This window comes from Nicotiana tomentosiformis, chromosome 2 (genome assembly GCF_000390325.3).
Source record: "Nicotiana tomentosiformis chromosome 2, ASM39032v3, whole genome shotgun sequence".
Lineage (NCBI taxonomy): Eukaryota > Viridiplantae > Streptophyta > Magnoliopsida > Solanales > Solanaceae > Nicotiana > Nicotiana tomentosiformis.
Window position 1 is genome coordinate 78008395 of NC_090813.1, and position 23422 is coordinate 78031816.

The 23422-nt window shown below is 40.9% G+C and overlaps 1 protein-coding gene across 1 annotated transcript; it reads left to right on the top strand.

Annotated features, from left to right (window-relative positions):
* Nucleotides 1-17521: 17521 nt before the first annotated feature.
* Nucleotides 17522-17983, top strand: LOC138905113 (uncharacterized). The gene has a single exon (XM_070193617.1). It carries the CDS (start codon nt 17522-17524, stop codon nt 17981-17983), a length of 462 nt encoding a protein of 153 aa, XP_070049718.1.
* The last annotated feature ends 5439 nt before the right edge of the window (nt 17984-23422 follow it).

Consider the following 23422-nt stretch of genomic DNA (forward strand, 5'->3'; position numbering starts at 1 on the left):
GTTTTCTTTTACCTTTTTTTTTAAAAAATATTCCCACAGACTATAGGTGGGAATTATTTATCGCAAAAAAGCGTGCAATTTGTTTCCCATCGAATCAATGAGAAATACATTAGAAAAATTACTATATAAAATTATTAAACTCTTCCCAGTGAAACAGTGGGAATCTAAAGATAAAAAATTATTTTAATGTTCCCACAGATGTAGTGAAAAATTCAAAATTTTGAAATTGAAATTTTGGTCCAAAAAACCCGCGAGGTTAAAAAAATTTCACAGAAAAAATGAATTTAATAAGACAATTCTCACAAATATTCCTAGTGAATTAGTGAGAATATCTTTTCTATTATAGTACATTCCTTCTTCTTTCTTTTCATTTTAACTCTCATTCTCTCTCATTCTCTTCTTTACAAATCCTCCATTCTTGTCCAATGAGCTTTCACTCACGTAAAATCAAAGGTAATATCATATTCACTCATGTAAAATCAAAGGTTAGAGGATTATTATTAGATTTTGAACTCGATTTAGCTTTATGAAGCCTGAAAACTTTTCCTTTCATATAATAGTTGTAACTTTTTTCCAGAATATTTTCAAACAATCATTGGAGGAGTTCATTGAAAGCCAACCAACCGATGATCAAGGAAAGCCAATCCAATCATCCCAGGAGAGTTATATGGACTTGCAGAATTTCAAACAATCGTTGGAGGAGTTCATTGAAAGCCAACCAACCGATGATCAAGGAAAGCCAATCCAATCATCCCAGGAGAGTTATATGGACTTGTGGAATTTCAAACAATCGTTGGAGGAGTTCATTCAATTGGATAAGATTGAAAGAAACACAATGCACAAAAATATTTTCCAGACTTCCCACTGAATCCGTGGGAAGGTTCGTCCTTTTAGTTACAAATCTTGCATGATTCCCACTGATATCGGTGAAAAAGTTCATACTTTTATTTTTATTACATGCATTTTCCCACCACTTCCCTAGCTAATATATTAAAATAATAAAAATTAATAATAATACTTCCCACAGATTGTTGGTGGGAAACTTCATTATTTTTCCTATTAAATCTTCGCTGGAAAAACCGTGGAAAACTTTCCACTACTTCTCTCGAAAGTTTTTTTCCACCAGGCCTTTTTCGGGTGATCCATTTCGGTGGAAATGCGGTGTGAAAACTCAATTTTCCCACCAATTTTCCACTGATTTTGCCGTGGAAAAATCATGTGTTTCTAGTAGTGACTATTTTCGAAATAATTGACATTTACAACTTTTTTAATTAGAAAAAATAAGAGAAAGAAATATTAAAATAATACAACGGTTAGTAAACAAAGTTTAGTAAATTGAAGAATCTGTCTAAATTCTAAAAGTATTTACAACATCATAACTTTAATGAATTTACAAGTATTAATGATAGAAGTTGAAGTTCATAGGAGACTTTACATTATCGAATTCAACTTTGCTTTAATCAAATACCTACACATTGTACACTCTTAAGTTAGTCAATCGAACTCTATACTAACCAGACAATAACAAAATATATTCGAATATACATGTACATACATGATGATCGTCTGCATATAATACACAATAAATAGACCATTGAATTGTAACGACCTGGCCGGTCGTTTTGAGTATTACAGCCCCATTCCCCCATTTACTGCTCAATTTGTGCTTTACAATTATTATGTGACTTGCCGGGATAATTGGTTCGGGTCCGGTGAGGTTTTGGAATAAATTGAAACACTTAGTACCAAGGAATTTAAAGCTTAAATTGAAATAGTTGACTGGTGATTGACTTATGTGTAAACGACCCCGAAATAGAGTTTTGATGATTCCAATAGCCCCGTATGGTGATTTTGGACTTAGGAGTGTGTCCGAAAAATTATTTAAAAGTCCGTAGTTAAATTAGGCTTGAAATAGCTAAAATAAAAATTTAAGTTTGAAAGTTTGACTGGGGAGTTGACTTTCTGATATCGGGGTCGGAATCCGATTCTGAAAATTAGAATAGGTCCGTTATGCCATTTATGACTTATGTGCAGAATTTGAGGTCAATCAGACTTGATTTGATAGGTTTCGGCATCGAATGTAGAAGTTGAAAATTCTTAGTTTCATTAAGCTTGAGTTGGGGTATGATTCGTGGTTTTAGCATTGTTTGATGTGATTTGAGGTTTCGACTAAGTTCGTATGACATTTTAGGACTTGTTGGTATATTTGGTTGAGGTCTCGGGGGCCTCGGGCGAGTTTCAGATGGTTAACGGATCGAATTTGGACCTAGAGAAAAATTTGAAAAATCTTGCCTTCTGGTGCAATCGCACCTGTGGATATTTTCTCGCAGGTGCGAGCTCGCAGAAGCGAGCATGGCAAGCGCAGATGCGGGCAGGGGGCTATGAGGCAGTGGTTGCAGGTGCGAGGGAATTTCTGCACCTGCGTGATCGCAAATGCAGACAGATGGGCGCAAAAGCGCAAGCTCCGCAGAAGCGGACTCAGCCTCACAAATGTGAGCCCGGAGAAGTGGCTTCTAGGACGCAGAAGCGGAGGCAGTGAAGGTCTTGGAAAACCGCAGAAGCGGCTAAGTGAGTCGTAGGTGCGGAACCCCTGGATAGTATACATTTCAAAGGGGTTCTGAGTTTTTGCCTTTTTTGGACATTTCCAACACGGTTTTAGGGCGATTTTCAGAGGGAATTCAGGGGAAAACGTGAGGTAAGTCACTTATGATCATTGTTAGTTAATAATATTGGATTATCATTGAGTATTTCGACTAGATTACATATTTTTTTAGGTAAAATTAGAGAATTTGGGCCTAGGGATTTCAAAATAAGAATTTAAGATTTGGAGGTCGAGTTGATGTCGGAATTTGGTAAATTTGGTAAATTTGGTATGGTTGAACTCGTGGTTAAATGGACATTCATATTTTGTAACTTTTGTCGGGTTCCGATACGTGGGCCTAGAGCAAATTTCGGATTTTGTTGGAAAAAAATTAGTATTTTCATATGAAATTAATTCCTCTAATTTATATTGACTGAATCGAATTAATCGTGACTAGATTCGAGGTGTTAAGGGGACCGATTCGCGAGGCAAAAGCATAGCATAATAAATAATTACATGGTTTGAGGTATGTAACAGTTCTAAATTTGGTTGTGAGGGTATAAAACCCCGGATTATGTGTTATGTGATTGGTTTTGAGGTGACGCACATGTTAGGTGATGGGCGTGTGGGCATGCACTGTAGGAATTGTGACTAGGTAAATTCCATGGATCTGTGTAGTTGAATAATTTATTGTTATCCATACATTTTTCCACGTATTAGAGAAATCGAACTATAAATCATGTTTAAACCATGTGTTGACACTGTAGGGACCCATAGAGGTCGTGTCATGCTGAATTATATGCTAAATTGTTGTTTTGTACTCTGTCACAGTTTTACTTGCATATTACATCTCAGTCTCTATTGTTCATTATTGATGCATTATATCATTTCTGTTGGGGCTGATTTTCATGATTTCTAAAAGCCCGTGAGACTGGAGAGATTTATGATTGAGTGAGGTCGAGGGCCTGATTGTGAGATATTGATACTATAGCACATGAATTGTCCGTGCAGCATGTGAGTTGTTCGTGCGGATCCAGATATTATACTAGCACATGAGTTGTCCGTGCGGATCCAAATATTATACTAGTACATGAGTCGTCCGTGCAGCACGTGAGTCGTCCGTGCGGATTATAGCACTTGGGCTGAAGGAGCCCCTCAGGAGTGTGCATACACCCCCAGTAAGCGCAGGTACCTACTAAGTGCGAGTGCCGAGTGTAGAGTGATTGTGAGGTTGGAGTGAATGGGAGGACTGAGTGACTGTTGCTCTGAGAGGATGCATTGATTTCATTATTGTTGTAATTCAGCTGTCATATATCATTGTTTTGGAAATTTCTGAGAGATATTATCTTCTGTTCGAGTTGAACTTGATATGAATTTACTGTTTGGGCCTTAATTGTTAAACTTGATATGAATTTACTGTTTGGGTGTTAATTGTTGAACTTGCAAGCATGCCTACTTTCTTATGTTGGAAATTACTATAATTGGACTTAGCTGTGAAGCTCGTCACTACTTTCAGTTCCTTATTTAGTATTGTTACTTGCTGAGTTGGTTGTACTCATACTACACCCTGCACTTCATGTGCAAATCCAAGTGTTCTCGGATACAGTGGGTGTTGATTTCTTCGTGCGGTTGATTTTTCGGAGATTCCGAGGTAGCTGCCGGTGTTTCGCAGACCTTGTCTCTCCTTCTCTATCTTCTTGTTTATTGTATTTGGTCTCAGACTATTATAGACCGTGTTCTCCAGACTTGTGATGTATAGATGCTCATGTACTCTATGACACCCTGATAGTTGGGAATTCCGCGTTGAGATTTGGTTTTCTATCCTTGTTTATGAGAATTTTTGTTATTTAAAACTGCTTTAATTCATTTTCTAATAAAAGTGTTGGGATTATTCTGTAATGTCGGCTTGCCTAGTACCACGATAGGCGCCATCACGACAGGTTAGGATTTTGGGTTGTGACATGAATTCTATGGTGTGTATATTGTTGAAAAATAAATTAAATTTTAATCAATTCCAAACTTATTATTACAAGAAGAGAAGTGGGGCATTGGTAATTAAAAATATCCATGAACAATACGTATAGTTTAGTACCTTTAGCATTCACATAAATAGTAATTTCTGAAAATAGTGGATCAAGAAGAAGAATAAGTGACTTAATTAAAAATATTTGGGAGATTCTGGGTCATCTGACGGGCTGAGGGATAATTTTTAAAAGTTTACTGATGGTAGAGGTAAATTTGGCTGGATAGTATAACGGATGTTAAATATAGACAATATCCGAAAGTAGAGGTGTATATTTGGCCCTTTTCCCTTTTTTTATCGTTTATCATTATCATTTTGCAAACAAATTAATCAATGGTATTTGTTTATATTACTCCACAAAAGATAGATGATTTCTTATTTATGATTCATATATCTATATCTATATCTATATCTATATCTATATCTATCTATCTATATTATTATAAAAGTACGAATAATTTATACTAAATGTTGAACGACTAAAATATCCTCGAAATGTTGATAGACTTTTATAACCTTAAATATTTATATAACTTGAGGATACAATTGTAAAACCTCAAAGGCTGGTAGACGTTTTGGACTTGGGCGTATGTCCGGATTGGGTTTCGGATGACCCAGGAGCGTTTCAACGCCTATTGTGGAAGTTGGCATTTTGGAAGAATTTCATAAATTTGGGTTGAGGTATATTTCAATGTTATCAATGTCCGTTTGAGATTCCGAGTCTGGGAATAGCTCTGTATAGTGATTCTGGTATTGGGAGCGCGTCCAGAAGTGGATTTGGAGGTCCGTAGCTCATTTCGGGGTCATTTGGCGAAAGTTAGAAGTTTGAAGGTTTTTGAGAAGTTTGGCCGGGATTGGACTTTTTGATATCGGGGTTGGATTCTGATTTTGATTTCGAAAGTTGGAGTAGGTCCGTAATGTCGAATGTGACTTGTGTGCAAATTTTGAGGTTAATCGAACGTGATTTGATAGGTTTCGACATCGAATGTAGAAGTTTGAAGTCCTAAAGTTTATGAAGCTTGAATTAGGGTGTGATCCATGATTTTGATGTTGTTTAATGTGATTTGAGGTCTCGAGCAGGTCTGTGTTATGTTATGGGACTAGTTTGTGTGATTGGACGGGGTCCCGGGGGCCTCGGGTGTATTTCGGGATGGTATTGGATCATTTCGGGCTGTTTTGGAACTGTTGTGCTGGTGTCTAGTTTTCTCCTTCGCGAACGCGAAGGGAGTCCCGCGTTCGCGAAGAAGGACTTTGAGGCTGCTGATATTTAGCCATCGCGAACGCGGACAAGGCAACGCGAACGTGAAGAAGAAGGGGAGGGAGCTGGGCCTAAGGCTGTTTGGCCTATGCGAACGCGAAGGGGCAGGGAAGGGCAGCTGGCCTTTGCAAACGCGATCAAGGGGTCGCGAACGTGAAGAGTGATTTCTGGGCGTGAGGTTGTTGAGCTTCGCGAACGCGAGGGCTGTGCCGCGTTCGCGAAGAAGGGTCTGACTGGGTAGTGAGTTGTTTTAAAACGGGATTTTGGCCATTTTCACTTCATTTCCACCATGGGAGCCGGTCTTGGAGCGATTTTGGAGCTCCATCCTCATCATCTATGTCAAGGTAAGTGATTCCCACCTATTGCAAGTTAAATACTTGGATTATATATGGATTTAGACATGAAAGTTTGTAGAAATTTGGGATTTTGAGGAAAAACCTAGAAATTGGTATTTTTGGATTTTGACCACGAAATTGGACATGGAATTTGGAATAAATTATATATTTGAGTTCGGGGTATTATGGGTAAAGTTTATTTTCAAAATTGTTTTAAATTCGAGCACGTGGGCCCGAGGGTGATTTTATCGACTTTTCGAGCGGAGTTGGGAATTGTTGTAAATTGAATTATAATGAGTATTAGAGTATACATTTATGTATTTGCACATTTATTGACTAGTTTTGGAGCGATGGGCATCGGTTTGAGTTGTTGGAAAGGCTTTGGAGCCGGTTATGGAACTTCAGAGCGAGGTAAGTCTCCTTTCTAACCTTGTAAGAGGGAATTAAACCCATAGGTGAATCAAATTATTATGTGCTTCTATTTGTGGGGGCTACGTAAGCACGAGATGACAAGAGTCCGTGCGTAGCTACTATTATGCTTATGTCCGGGTAGTCTAGGATTCATATCATGTTGTACTTGCGATGTTTGCACCCTACTTGTTAATTTAACTGTTTAAAACATTTAGAAACTCGATAAAGGAATTGTAAAAAAAGGTTAAACTTCATTTACTTGGCAACAAAAGAATTGTTTACTTATCCTATTAACAAAAGAACTGTTTACTTACTTCATGTTATTGAGTTTACAGCCGTTCTATACAATCCATGCTTAATTATATTATCGATATTTTATTGTTAGTCCATAGTAAGTGTCGGAGTCGACCCCTCGTCACTACTTCTTCGAGGTTAGACTGGATACTTACTGGGTATGCATTGATTTACGTACTCATACTACACTTGCTGCACATTATTTTGTGCAGGTGCATTTATGTCTAGTGGCCCTATGGGTGCAGAGGCATGGTTATTGCGGGGACTCAGGTGAGCTGCATTCCACGTTACGAGTCCGCAGCACGCATAGAGTCTCCATCCTAGCTATTTTACATTTTCCCTATCTAGTTTTGTATTCTAGACAGATGTTATATTTTATCATACTTCCTAGTTAATGCTCATGCACTTATGACACCGGGTTTTGGGGATGCTTTTGGGTTGTTCTGTATTAAAGTTATACGAATATTGTCATTTACTCTGTAAATTTTATTCCTTACTATTTAATTGAAGAAAAATCATGATTTCAAAAATACTAGATGAGCAATGAAGTAAATCATTTAATTGTTGACTTGCCTGACAGCAATGTTAGGCGCCATCACGACCCTTAATGGATTTTGGGTCGTGATAGTATGCTATCAGAGCACTTGGTTCACTTAGGTCTCACGAGTCATGAGCGAGTCTAGTAGAGTTTTGCGAATTGGTACGGAGACGTCTGTACTTTTCTTCGAAAGGCTACAGGGCTATTAGGAGCACTTCCCTTCTTGATTCCTCATCGTGCGATTTGTTTCCTTTGAGGCTTATGTCTTTATTTCTATCCTACTCAATCTTATGCGACGTGAAGCGCTTGTTATCAATTGGGATTCGAAGAATTTTAATGGTACTATAGACGTGGCACAGGGTGTTTCTCCCTGCGCATTCGAGCAAATTATTATTATCTTCTTGCGGAAGGGTGTTCTGTCATTTCGGCTCTGTAGCTATATTTCAGATTGTTTTGAGGCTATGCACAGGTTGCTGTGATGTTCATGAGTTATTATCTCATGGTGTTGATGTAATGTGGGGTGCTCGTTTATGTGTCGATATAGTAAATGACTTGAAAGGAGGATTTCTCAGCGCATGATGTAGAGGTTCAGCATTTAATTCCAGCAAATGAAAGGCAATCGTACTATGAATATTCAGGTTTGGGATGATGGAGTAACAAGACCTGATATTTTCGAGCGTGGTAAAGTTCTTAATTGTGATGTGGTGTCATCATCCTTGTTGAACGCGTTAAGGTTCGCCAATGTTATGGTCTTCTTCAAATTACCTTCGGGGCAGGGTATTGTGAAGTGGTGCCTGAGATGCGGTTATTAGAGATAATGAATGTAGCGATTTCGGAATCGAATTGGTACTTCTAGTATTGATGGCTTGAGGAAGATGATCTTCTAAGAGGTTTAGAGTTGGTAGCGACTCATTTGTTCGGATGTTACAGAGATGTATTCGGATTTGAGGCAACAATTGGGCAGCGAAGGGCGAGGAAGGACATGTGGGAGGTGTTTTGCGGTGGTTGAATTTCTAGAAGGTCAAGTATGAAAAGAAGAAGTCGAGGAGTTTCTTAAAGGAGGGGGTTGAACCAAAGTGGCAGAGTAGCATATGGGTTCTGTGGTAGGATAGCTACATGCCTTGAGGAAAGTTTAGAGTGATTTGGGATTCATGGTGGACAGTGACTAGGACTACAGACTAATTTGGAATATTGGCTACTTCTGAGGAAGGTTGGATACGACAGGAGGGAGTTGCTTAATAAAGAGGGAGGCAACATGACTTGGATTGGAATGTATCGTCGCACCTTTAGTTGATGTCAATGGAGAGTGAACAACCTTGTACAGCTGGTGAATGAACACGGGCTCAGGAGGGTTTATTGGTTTTGTAGTAATTGTATTCGGTGCAGCGTCGTTGAAAGAGGTCGGCATGGAATTTTCGTAGGTGGGATATCTCCTGTGAGCAGGTTAACGGTTGCGTGGTGTTGATGAAGCTTCTATGAAGAATTTTACTGACTATCCGGTAAGAGGTCGAATATGTAAATGTGTCTAGTGATTCAAAGTGTTCATGAAATGGTTAACAGGAAGATTTTGAGGAATTTGGCGGGTCGATTGTGTAAGGTCATGTCAATGAAGAAGAAGGAATCTTGGTAGGTTCCAGGGTTATGAAATTGTAGCTTCAAGCTAAGTGGGAGAGCCCCACCGTCTATGATTAGATTGCGTGGTTATCTACTTGTGCGGTTTCTAGTTATCGGTGTATTGGTGGGTTATTACGACTAAGGAAAGAAAATATCAGTGGTAATTTGAGAAAAAGATTTGAGGAATGTGTGCTATACTTGGGCCTTATTGATTCATGTTCAGTTTTGAGAAGACTCAGAGTTTCTGCTTCTAGTGGGAGTAATGTTCAAGGGAAGAGAATTCAGTTGGGTGCTTCCTTGATAGGGTGTTCACGTGCCAGCAGAGCACGAGAGTTTGGCTTATATTCGGGAATAAGTCAGAGTGGGTGACTCTCAACAATGGTCCTAGTAAGTTCAAAAATTACAGTGCGGTGCCTAAGGATTTCGAATCCGTGGTATGGTTAAGTATCGAGCTTTTGTAGTGGATTATGAAAGGGGCTTGGAGTGTTCTATGCTATCTTCGGTCTGCGGTATAGCATTGGAGGAATGAGAGAAAATACCTTCGGATTTGTTGAGGAAGTATCAGAATGGGTGTACAAGTTGAAGATGCAAATGTGCGCACAAGGAGGGTATAAGTTAGTTTGTGGGTTTTGAGGCAACGTGGTCTCGTGAAATAGGGTCACTCAGGATAAGTGCGGATTGGGTTTGTTATATTTTGAATGGAGCTATTATTATTTCGAAGGCAAGTCTGGAGTAGATTAGAAGAAGTCGGATCAGATAGCAATAGTTGAATTGGCATGATGGTGACAATGATCAGTTCCTTCAGCGTGTTGAGTTATACATGTGATTTGTGGTGGTACGTGTGAGGCTTGACGGCCGCTATAATTTGATTTATTTGGAGGTATTCGATTATAATGGCCTGTTTTGTGTAAATGGATCCCGGAAGAGTTATGGTGGTTTAGTCCACTACTTGAAGATTGTATTTTCTGCAGTCATGAGAATTCAGTAGCGTGTTGCAATGGTTATCCTAAAATAAGTTAAGTGAAAGGTTCATACATGATGAAGTGTGTATCCCACTAGTAGTTCAGGAGTTATGATGAAATTCTTATACTCTCACGTATTGACATGTTAGGTGCAGTGAGCGGCTTGGGAATTTGAAGTTGAGGATCAAGGTTGCAGTTTGGTATCGACAAGAATGTCACGAGCTCGGACGAGCAGGAAAGAATTTAGATGGTTAGAACAACTGATATTGTCTTTAGCGTCACCTGAGATCGGTGTCCCGTGTAAGAGGCTTTGTGTACTGATTTGCGGATTCTTGAATTGCTTTACAATATTAGTGTGGTCGGTGGTATAGATATACAGACTTGTTACCCGGTGCGGAAGGTCGTAGGAGTGCATCCCACGGGAAGATTGTATAAGTGTGACGTGTAGTCACTTGATTAACTAAAGATTGAAATCAAATATGGAGATTTTGATACTATCGCTAATGTGAGAGTTTAGGCCTAAAAGGCGCTCTATTCAGTTGATTGTGAGTTGTGGAGGTTTGTTCCGGATTCGACGGTTGTTCTTGTGTGTCACGGGAAAAAGGTCATTGTGGATCCTTGAGAGGTTATTTGCCCAAGCATGGTATGATCAAAATCAGTTTGAGGTCCGTTGATGGGTCCAGATGTGGATGTGCATTTGATAAGTAGGGATTTTGATCGATTATTTGCTCTTTTTTACTTGCGATTTATCTCAAAAATGTTTAAAGGCATTCCCAGAAACTAACAAAATGTGCTTACTTGTAGGAATATTAGGATATGAGCCAAAGAAGTCAAAATCAACTCATAAAGGAGTCAAAAGTGAATAACAACCAAAACAGGACAAAACGGCTAGCAGAGCGGACCACACCAAAATTGTTAGGCCGCAGAATATCAAGTGCAGCCGTACTCACTATTATGCGGTCCGCAGAGAGGAGATTCAGAGAATGGTATTTGGGCAAGCTGAAGGAGTGCGGACCGTACCAAAATTGTGCGGCCGCAGAATATCAAGTGCGGCCGCACTCACTATTATGCGGTCCGCAGGAGTGAAGAATCAGAGAGTTGGATTCAAGTTCAAAATCAAGGAGTGCGGACCGCATCATTTTTATGCGGCCGCACAATCAGAAGTGCGACCGCACTCGTTTTTATGTGGACCGCAGAAGCCCCGAAGTTCCAAGCCCAAAATTTCAAGAATGCGGACCGCACAATAATTGTGCGGCCGCAGAAGCTCAATGTGCGGACCGCACCAGAATTATGCGGCCGCACAACCTCTGCAGGGGCATTTTTGTCAGATATTTTCAGCTTAGTATAAATAGAACTTTTTGTCATTTTAGGGCAAGTGACGTTAGAGAAGAGAACCTGAGCCGTTTTCTTTGCTATTTTGAGGATTTTTGTACTAGATTAACATCTATACATTAGATTTTATTTCCCTAATCAATTAATATGCATTGTATCTTAATTTCTTCTTTGATTTCTGTACTTTTTATGAGTAGCTAAATCTTTAGCTAGGGTTGTAACCTAACCCTAGTGTGGGTATTTGATGGGTGTTTAATTTAGGGCTTATTTTTGATTGGGTTAGTGATATTTAGCCTTATTCATAATTGAACCCTAGAATCAATGGTTGCAAACATTGATTCATGCCTATTTGACTTAGCCTCTACTTGAGAAAGAGAGACTAAGTCTAGGAAAATTTGGTTAACAATAAATTGGGGTGAACTCAAGAAATTGATAGCCCCAATTAAAGGGTTAAACCTAGAGATAGTAATACTCGACTTGAGCTAATATCACTTGTATTGTGAAAATACCCAATAGGTCTCGAGAAAGCCAAATTGGGAAAAAACACTCAAACTACCAAAAAATATAGAGTGAGTACCAGGATGTGATTGATATATCACGACCCAACTAATCAAATTTTTCCTGGAATTTACAACCCATTAGATAACCACCTAGGTAGAAGTCACGACCCTAGTCCCTTTTAATCATTTGAAAATCTCAAAACCAAAAATATTGTCCTTAGTTTTATACTTGCAAACAATAGAGTAAAGTAGAAGTATAACACCAATTAAGTTTGTGGAAGTGTAATTGGAGCCAAAACTTGTAATTAACTTAGATATACACCTAATCCCATATTCTACCTCTCTGTGGATTTGATCCCGACCTTCGTTGGGTTTATTATTGCATCGACCACCTCACTACTTAATTGTGGTGTGGGTTTGGCCTAGATCAATTTTTGGCGCCATTGCTGGGGAGTTAAACGGATTTAGCTATATATCTAGGTATTTGTGTGTTTTGTCTTTCTTTCCTTCCGAGTCACTAGTTTTGTTTGTGAATTGCCTTTAGGTACAAAATGGCCCTTAACAACGAGCCCCTCGGAAATTTACCATTTGGGGAGGAGGTAGATGATGATCAAGTAGATGAGGTTCATTCCAAGCCTCAAGTAAACAGGCGAGGCCGAACACCTCATGATAATGTCCCAACCCCCCCCTCTCCCCCACCTCCACCAAGAGTAGCACACCGGGTGTTGCCGAACAAGGGCTATGCAAGTGCAATAGTCCTGCCCTGGATTAGGGCGGGCAACTTACAAATAACCAATGTGATGCTTACACTGCTTGAGCAGCGGGGTTTCTTCACCGGAGCTCCATACCAAAATGCCTACAAGCATATCAAGGGTTTCGTCGATACTTGTTGGGGGAGAAAGCAAACAATTGTCTCCGAGGATGCACTGCGGTTAAGGTTGTTTCCCTTTTCTCTACGGGAAAAGGCTTTGGACTGGTTAGAGAGATTTCCCAATCATTCCATCCACAATTGGGATGAGTTTGCCGAGAAGTTCATTGCCAAATTCTTCTCTCCGGGGCACATGGCTACACTAAGGGATGAAAATCTAGCTTTCAAATAAGAGCCCAATGAGCCATTGCACGAGATTTGGGAAAGATATTGTACCATGGTCAAAGAATGCCCGAACAATGATATGACTGAGGCCATGATCCAACAGACCTTCTACAGGGGGATCAACACAATGAATCAGTGTGTGGTAAATCAACTCGCTGGGGGTAATTTCATGAACACGCCTTATTCTGAAGCTTGTAAAATCTCGGATGAGATAGCAGACACCTCTTCGGCATGGCAAAGTAGAACCAATGTTCCTCAGGGTGACCCAAATGTTATTCACCTACACAAGGAGCTACATGATCATGGGCAAGCTATTGCGGAGTTGACAACCACCATGAACCAATTGGCCAAGGCTCAGCTTCAACAGGTTCAAGGGCCGAAACAGGCGAATGCTATGGAAGGGGTGAACATGATGGTAAACAAGAGATGACAACGAGGTTAACAAGTACAAAACCATTCGGAACAATTTGAGCAAAGTAATAGTGGGTATAATCAAGATGATTCATATGATGAGCAAGATGAAGAGGTTCAATATGTCAACAATTATCAAGGTCAAAGAAGCAATGCTCAAAATCAACAATAATGGAGATCACAAGGAAACCAAGGAAATTGGAACAACCAAGGCCACTAAGGAAATTGGAGTGGTAGAAATAACAATAATCAAAGCAATTGGAGTAATCAAGGTAATCAATGCAATTGGGGAGGAAATAATCAAGGTAATTGGGGTGGCAACAATCAAAGCAATTGGGGAGGCAACAATAATCAAGGGGGTTGGAAAAATAACAATCAAGGAAATCGGGGGCCGGGCTTTCAGAGTCCCCCGATGTATCAACAACCAAACAACCCGCCTCTATATCTGTCGCAAGGTCCTAGTTCTTCCAATAGTGAAATGGGACGGATTGAAAACATGTTTAAGCAAATGATGGAAAAAACTGCCTACTCTGATGCCCAATTAGCCTCCCACAACACTTCTATCTCCAACTTAGAGGTTCAACTTGGCCAAATTTCTCAAGCTTTAAATATTTGCCCAAAGGGGGCACTACCTAGTGAAACGGTGGTGAACTCGAAAGGTGGGTATACGGGACATGCAATGGCCGTGACAATAAGAAGTGGGAGAGGTGAAGTTGCTAGTACCTCAAACCAAAGAAGACATATGTGTGATGATGTATTGGTGCAAGATGAAGATGAGCCAAACAATGATGTTCAAGCTAATGAAGAAGCAAGGATTGATATTGATGAAAATGTGGAGGAGACACAAGAAAAAGTGAACCCATCTAGGGAGCACGTGATTGACATGCCGGAGCCGGTAGTGCCAAAGGCTAAGGCACCAATGCCAAGGCCTCCTCCTCCATACCCTCAAAGACTTGAAAAGCAAAACAACGAGAATCAATTCAAGAAATTCATTGATATGATGAAAAGTTTGTCCATAAATGTGCCGTTAGTTGAAGCCTTAGAACAAATGCCGGGATATGCCAAGTTCATAAAGGATTTAGTAACAAAGAAGAGATCAATGAACTGTGAAACGATCAAAATGACACATCAAGTGAGTGCTATTGTGCACTCCATGGCTCCAAAGTTGGAAGACCCCGGTGCTTTCAAAATCCTATGCACTATTGGGAGTGCCGATTTCGCCAAAGCTTTATGTGACTTGGGGGCAAGCATTAACTTAATGCCCTATTCTGTGTTCAAAACATTGGGGATTGGGCAACCAAGACCCATATCCATTAGGTTACAAATGGAGGATCGGACAATGAAAAGGCCATTGGGGATAATTAATGATGTGTTAGTTCGGGTCGACAAGTTTATCCTTCCCGCAGATTTTGTGATACTTGACTGTGAGGTTAACTACGAGGTGTCAATCATTTTGGGGAGACCTTTCCTTGATACAGGGAAGGCCTTAGTTGATGTGGAAGCTGGCGAGCTCACCTTCCGGGTAGGCGATGAAAAAGTAGTGTTCCATGTTTGTAAATCAATGAGGCAGCCAAATAGCAACGAAGTGTGTTTGTTCATGGATCTTATGACCGATATAATTGTTGATGACACAAGTGTTGTGATAAATGTTGAAGATACCTTGGAAGCTGTGTTGTTAAATCATGATGAAGATGAGAAGGAAGGCTTTGTAGAATGTGTCAATGCGTTGCAAGGAATGGGATCATATACTTATGAGCCCCGAAAACTTTCCTTTGATCTCGAAAACCGAAAGACTCCACCAACAAAGCCCTCAATCGAGGAGCCTCCCACCTTGGAGTTAAAGCCTTTGCCTTCATACCTCAGGTATGAGTTTCTAGGTCGTTGTTCCACTTTACCTGTTATTCTTTCCTCGTGCTTAACTAACATGCAGGTAGATTCCACCCTTGCGGTGCTCCAAAGGAGGAAGAAAGAAATAGGTTGGACATTGGCGGATATTCGGGGTATAAGACCTGCCTTTTGCATGCACAAAATCATTTGGAGGAGGATGCCAAACCCTCCGTGGAACATCAAATATGATTGAATGAGGCCATGCAAGAGGTAGTAAAGAAAGAGATCATCAAGTGGTTGGATGCCGGGGTTGTTTACCCCATTTCTGATAGTTCGTGGACCTCACCGGTGCAATGTGTCCCAAAGAAAAGGGGCATGACTGTGATAACAAATGACAAAAATGAATTGATCCCCACAAGAACTGTCACCGTGTGGAGAGTGTGCATGGATTATAGGAAGCTCAACAAAGTTACTTGGAAAGACCATTTTCCGCTTCCATTTCTTGATCAAATATTGGATAGGTTAGCCGGACGTGCTTATTATTGCTTCCTTGATGGATATTCCGGGTATAACCAGATTCTTATTGCTCCTGAAGACCAAGAGAAGACCATTTTCACTTGTCCCTATGGCACTTTCGCATTCTCGCGGATGCCATTCGGGTTATGCAATGCACCGACAACTTTTCAACGGCCCATGATGGTCATATTCACCAATATGGTGGAGGACTTTCTCGAGGTTTTCATGGATAATTTTTCTATCGTGGAGAAGTTTTTTGAAGAGTGCTTGGATAACTTGGATAAGGTATTGGCACGTTGTGAGGAAACTAACTTGGTGTTGAATTGGGAGAAGTGTCACTTTATGGTCGAGGAGGGCATTGTCCTCGGTCACAATATTTCCAAGAATGGTATTGAGGTTAATAAAGCAAAAATTGAAGTGATATCCAAACTCCCTCCCCCTACTTCCGTAAAGGGAGTGAGGAGCTTTCTAGGTCATGCGGGGTTTTACCGCCGATTCATCAAGGACTTTTCTAAAGTGGTAAACCCCTTGTGCAAACTCTTGGAGAAAGATGCCAAGTTCCTTTTCAATGAAGATTGTATGAAGGCATTTGAACTACTCAAGTATAAGTTGACTACCACTCTTATTATCACAGCGCCAAATTGGAGCTTACCATTTGAGCTCATGTGTGATGCAAGCGATGTGGCTGTTGGAGCGGTATTGGGGGAACGAATTAACAAGATTTTTCATTCGGTCTACTATGATAGCTAGACTATGAACGAGGCCCAAGTCAACTATATGGTGACCGAGAAAGAACTCCTAGCCATTGTCTTTGCTATGGAGAAGTTCCGCCCGTACCTACTGGGTACAAAGGTGATTGTTCACACCGACCATGCAACACTTCGTTATTTGATGAGCAAGAAAGACTCTAAGGCAAGGTTGATGCGGTGGGTGCTTCTATTACAAGAGTTTGATCTAGAGATTCAAGACCGCAAGGGTAGTGAGAATCAAGTGGCGGACCACTTGTCCTGATTGGAGGAGGAGGGGAGGCCACATGATGGCCTTGAGATCAATGATTCATTTCCTGACGAACAACTCCTTTCCATTTCTATGATTGGGATGCATGGTTTGCCGATGTGGCCAACTATTTTGTGAGTCTCATTGTTCCGAATGAGTTCTCTTCAAACCAAAGGAAAAAGCTCAAACGAGACTGTCTGGACTACTATTGGGATGAGCCATATCTCTTCAAAATTTGTACTGATGGTGTTATTCGAAGATGTGTACCAGAAGAAGAACAATTGGCCTACCCTTTACAAGGATGCTAGCGATCTCGTTAAGCATTATGATGAATGCCAAAGGGCCGATGGGATCTCCAAGAAAAATGAGATTCCTCTCACCACCATCCTAGATATTGATATTTTTGATGTTTGGGGCATTGATTTTATGGTTCCATTTGTGAGCTCAGGTGGGAACACCTATATATTGGTAGCTGTGGATTACATGTCCAAATGGGTTGAAGTTGTGGCTTTGCCCAACAATGAAGCTCGGAGTGTGGTAGCTTTCTTGAAGAAGAACATATTCACAAGGTTTGGTACTCCAAGGGCCATCATTTGTGATGAGGGATCACACTTTTGCAACAAAGCTTTTGATACTTTACTCTCCAAGTATGGTGTCACTCACAAAGTGTCGACCCCTATCATCCTCAAGCAAGCGGACAGGTTGAAGCCTCCAACCGAGAGATCAAGAGTATTCTGTCAAAGACTGTGAATGCCAACCGGACAGATTGGTCGAAGAAACTTGACGATGCTCTTTGGGCTTATAGAACAACTTACAAAACACCAATTGGTATGTCTCCGTATCGGTTAGTGTTCGGGAAAGCTTGTCACCTTCCGGTGGAACTTGAGCATAAGGCTATGTGGGCGTTGAAGAAGCTTAACCTTGAGTGGGAAGTAGCTGCAAATCTTAGGGTGGAGCAATTGAATGAACTTGATGAGTTTTGGTTCCATGCATACTCCAGTTCGTCCTTGTATAAGGACAAGATGAAGTACCTCCATGACAAGTATATCCGAAACAAAGAATTCAAAGTAGGTGATCGTGTGCTTTTGTTCAACTCTCGGTTGCGGATGTTTCCGGGAAAGCTGAAATCAAAGTGGAGTGGCCCATTTGAAGTTGTACATGTGACACCCTTTGGTGCTCTAGATTTGAAAAATAAGAATGATGAGTTTTTTAGAGTCAACGGGCACCGGTTTAAACATTATCTTGGCAAGGTTGATGATGACCACATTGTGGCGTTGCTCCATTTCAAGTGATTGATGGTAACATGCGTCGTGCCGCGACGTTAAATCAGGCGCTTCTTGGGAGGCAACCCATGTATCTTTTTCTTTTTCTTGTTTTTCTTCTTTAGATTAGATAGGCTTTGTTTTGTACTAACTAGTTTTGAAGTGTATGCAGGAATGGGTGTGCATTGCAGGAACTGAGCATGAAAAGTTTGGCTAAATGTCACAAAAGTGCGGACCGCACTAAAATTATGCTGACCGCTCTGCCACTTTGCGGCCGCACAATTTTGTGTGAGGTTGCACAACTGGGAGATGAAAAATACATGGTCTCTGAAGTTTGGCCTGACAAACATCCTTAACAAAATGCGGCCGCACCCATTTTTGTGCGGTCTGCAATAATTCTGCGGCCACACTTATTTTTGTGCGGTCCGTAGCAATTGTTCACAAGGGTAGGTAATGAGTTCGGACCGCACTCAAAATTGTGCTGCCGCACTCCAGGTAAAATCGTGGGCCCAACGGGTAAAAGTATAAATAGTGCCTCCCTCAGCTTTTTACACTTTACGCTCTTTTGAAACCTGAAGCTAAGCTTGCATAGTGCATATCCTCATTGTTTTCAATCTCTCCTCATTTCATCAGTGTTGAATCTCACTTTCATCTTCATTATTGGTATGCTAATTTATTCTTTAGATTTTTCCTTAATTTTATTCTTTTTCCTAGGGTTATTTCCATGCCTAAATATGTCAATGGTTAGTTGTTTGTGCTTAGAATCATGTGGGTAGACTTTTTAAACGTTAATTGGGGTCTGGGTAAGTGATTAATGATGTTTAATTGCTAAAAACTTGAGTAATTTGTGAATAAAATTCCATGAACCCTAAGTCAGTGCCGCCTAAATTCAAATTGTGCGGCCGCACTCATTTTTGTGCGGTCCGCACCATGAGCTTCTGCGCCCGCACACATTTTTGTGCAGTCTGCAGTTCTCTGAACTAGGGTATCAGTGTGCATGATTTGTGCGACCATACTCCAAATTGTGCGGTCTGCAGTGGACTTGTGTGGCCGCACACATTTTTGTGCAGTACGCACTGATGAAACATCAAAGACCCCAGTAGTCTGAACCTGGAGCTGTGCGACCGCACTCAAAATTGTGCGGTCTGCAGTGGACTTGTGCGGCCGCACTCATTTTTGTGCGGTCCACACTGATGAAACATCAGAGACCCCAGTATTCTGAACCTGGGGCTGTGCGACCGCACTCAAAATTGTGCGATCCGCACATTTTGTTATGCTGCTGCACTCACTTTTATGCGGTCCGCACTGGGCAGTTTGCGGCTGCACTCACTTTTGTGCGGTCCGCACTGCCCCTTCTGAGACTGCTTTACTGCAATTATTATGCATGCACCTGTGTTTTACAAATCTAACTAACTTTTATCCTTATGCATTGCAAATAATGGTTCGCTCATGTGGTAGAGGAGATACATCGCAAGGGAAGGCAGAACCCTCCCGAGGTCGAGGTAAAAGCAACCTACCTATAGCACTTCAAAGGGTTATAAGTAAGAAAGCTACACCCAACAGACCCCCCGAACCCTCGGAAACCAGTGAGTATGTCCCATCTGGGGAAGCTTCTGAGGGTAACTCCGTGCAATCACAGCCGGAAGCCCAATCACAACAGTTTCTTGGTAGATTCCACCTAGTAGATGAGTCATCTTCTTCTGCCAGTTCCTCTGATGGTTCGGAAGAGGGTAGTCAAGCCTCTGAGCCCTATTCCTCACATGCTCTAGCTGATCCAATTAATATGGACGATGATGATGATGTCCCAGACGATGGGATATGGGGGGGATACTACAGTAGGAGGTTTGGAGAGATCAAAGAGGCCAGAGCTATGGGAGGACAGATTCGTCAGTGCTGCTGCCTTTGCTAAATTTAGGGAATGGAGGCCGCAACGGTCACTCACTCTTGAGCGGCAATTCTTGATGAAAGATCTAGACAAGCACAACCCCAATGTCCTCCGACAATTCCAGGAGCGAAAATGTTGGAGATGGTTCACCCACTACATTATGGATGCCAATGAGCATTTGGTCAAGGAATTCTACACCAATGTAGCTCATATCAAAAAGGGTACCAAGGTGACAAAAGTTCTAAATTTGAAAATCAAGTTTGATGCCTGCACCTTGAACACGTATGTGGGGTTTGAGGAAGTGGAGGCAGTCCAATACCTGGAGAAGCTGGCTATGGGTGACACAACTCGCCCATGGCTAGCTTATATTCTGGAAATTTGAGGATCAACACCTCTGTGGCTCACAGCAGGAGTTCCAATAGTCCGAGCCACCCTAAACTTTGAAGCAAAAGGGTGTCAGACATTTGTATGTAGCCTCATTGATCCATGCCTCAACGAGAACAATCTTCCCCTTCCCCGTGCAGTATTGGTAGCCTCAATTATGGCTGGGTACCCAATTAATGTGGGTGCTATCATGTCCACAAACATCACTCTGGCTGTCCAAAAAGATGAAAGGTCCTACCCGTACCCAAACTTCCTCACAGAATACTTCAAGGACAAAGGGGTGGAGCCAAGGCATTATGACATCGAGGTGAAGGCCAAGAATCCTTTCTCTTGGTACCAACTTCAGGGAGCTGACAACCCGAAATTCAAGGGTAAAGCTACTACCTCCACTGGCCAGTCTGAGGAGCCAGCAATAGTGGTTACTGATTTATTTGTCGAGCCATCCACCGCAGCCGGTACTTCTATCGGGATAGCAGCCATGCCACCTTCATCTTCCAGACCACCTGCTTCTGCTAGACTATCAGTGCCATTATCAGTGCCGGCTTCATCTACATATCCTCAGACTGCGCTGCGAGTCTCCAGACATTAGCGAGTCTCAACAACTGGATGTAGGCAGCTACTACAAAGCTGACTGATATATCCAGTATTATTGCAGCACAGTCCTCAGCCCCAGCAGCCCCAGCAGAGCCACAGGTACTTCCGTCAGTGGAGGAAACATTGAAGAAGATTTTGGAGAACCAGAAGAACATTATTGATACTCTGGCGATGCATAGGAAGGCCATTAAGGATTTGGGCAAACAGGTCAAGAAGATGCATAGATCCCAGGCATCAAAGAAGTCAGTAGAGAAGCTGAGCAAAGAGGTTGCAAAGATTGCATCTACCGGAGATCTTCCATTAGACTTGCTTATGGAACAGACAGTCCCAGCACCGGAGGCAGCAGTCAGCCAGTCTGAGGAGCCGGTTGCAACTACACACACTGCTGAGGAGATGATACAGATGCTCAGCAACCCAGTTGTCCCTCAGCCAGGAAATGATGACATACAGTTAGATGAGACAGAGGGTGCTGATGATCCCATGCAGACTGAGACCACATAGAGAGTTCTCTTGACTCTCTACCCCTTCCCTGTTCCTATTTTTGTTAAGCATTGGGGACTATGCTTATTTTTTATTTGGGGGTGGTCTTTTTTGATTAACTGACATTTGACATTTGGCATGTAATAACTCTGATACTATTTTCTTTCATTCTTATTTTCCCTTTGGTATGTATATATTCTCCCCATTTGATGTAGATATTCATTTCCCTTATGTATATATTCATTTTACTTTGGTTTGTATATTCATTTATCTCGCTTCCCGTAGTTTACTTCATAACTTCTTTAGTTTGCTTTTCCTTAGTAGTATTACTTCTTATTTACTTTAGTAGATTCTTTTTAATTTGTTAGCTTCTTTTTATATTTTGAGTGAACAATAAGCTTTTGATTTTATTAATTCCACGGTTCTTTCCAAAGGTGGATTTTGTGTGAACCGGGTGGCTCTTTCCAACGATGGATGGCGTGACAATCTTCTTAAGGGATTGAGTCCGTTTTCTTTTATGTTTTGACAAAATATAGTAGTAATGAATAAAAGTGTCTCGAGCATGCTTCACTTCGTACCAACACATTTACCTCTGACCTTATGGTTAAACACAAACACTACTAGAAATTCGGTAAAAACCGACCAAAATAACTGACCAACGTTGGTCGGTAATGGCAAAAAACCGACCAAAACGCGACCATTTACGTGTGGACAGAATTTTTGTGGTCAGAAAGGAATACCGACCAAAGTTGGTCGGAAATTACCGACCAACTTTGGTCGGTCAATTAAATTCAAAAAAAATAATATTGCAAAAAAAACCGACCAAAGTTGGTCGGTATTTTAATTATGTAATAAAAAGATTCACCATATGGGAATCGAACCGGGGTCTGTACTGTGGTAGGATACTATTCTACCACTAGACCATTGGTACATTTTGTTTTAAAACTGTCTTTTATTTGATTTATACTCTTTAATTGTATTTTCACATGAAAATAACCGACCAAAGTTGGTCGATTTTATTAAAAAGTAAAATTACCGACCAAAGTTGGTCGGTTTTTTTAAATGACCCGCCGAATTAACAGATCAATTTTGGTCGGTTTTTTAATATTAATTTTTATTTATTTTAATTGAAAAACCGACCAAAGTTGGTCGGTTTCTTGAAACATAAATTTTGCGGGACTCAAAAATAGTTTCCCGCATTTTTGCGCCAAAGAAAACCGACCAAAGTTGGTCGGTTTCGTAAAAAAATATATTTTGAAAAATCGACCAACTTTGGTCGGTTTTTTGACCGACCAAAGTTGGTCGGTCGACCTTAGTCGGTTTTTGCCGAATTTCTAGTAGTGAAAGTGTTGGCATAAAATAGCTCTAGTTATGACCTTTAGACTCTTGTGTTGACTCAAACAATCATCGCGTGGTTCGGTCGAGCCATTTGTGATTCTCAATTTTAGCTAGGGTTGTTGTGGGCCCTCGACTCCATTCTCTTTAGCAATCCAGCAGTGTGAGAGGTGAGGTATTGAATTGCAAGTCCACGTTCCCGTGCCAATAGTCTAGAACTTGCTCCGAGTGTTTTTCTAGGCAAAATTCTAAGTGTAGCTTGGCTTGAGAAATGATTGTAGGCTCTCCTTGATCCAATTTGAAATTGAAATCTTCCATAGCCTACCAATGTGATAACCCTAGTCAACCCCTTTGAGCCGAAAACTTTTTCTTTCAATAACCACGTTACAAGCCTTTATCCATTTTGTAGTGACCGTCTCTTGGCACCCGATCTTTGCTTAGCATTCTTGAGAAACAATGGGCTAAAACATAAGTTTGGGGGAGAGACGAGGAGTTTGAAGTGATAAAAGGTACAAAGAAGAGAAAGAATTGAAGAAAAGGGAAGGCAAAGAAAAAAAGAAAAAAAAAGAAAAATGCCAAAAAGAAAGTGAATAAAATGAAGAGTTAAAGGGAATTAAAAAGAAAGTAGGGATAAAAGGCTAAAGTAAATAGAAAAGGAGAAAAATGAATGTCATGATCAAGAAAGAGTGACGTTACGTCTCTCTAGTTCCTCCGAGGAAGAAGAAAATGACTCAAAAGTCGAGAAAGTATGAGCCGAAAAGAGAAAATGGAGTGCTTAACGAAAGATGAAA

What these genes read in the sequence shown, in the direction of transcription:
- LOC138905113 (XM_070193617.1), top strand. Translation starts at nt 17,522, where the DNA reads ATGTCTCCGTATCGGTTAGTGTTCGGGAAAGCTTGTCACCTTCCGGTG.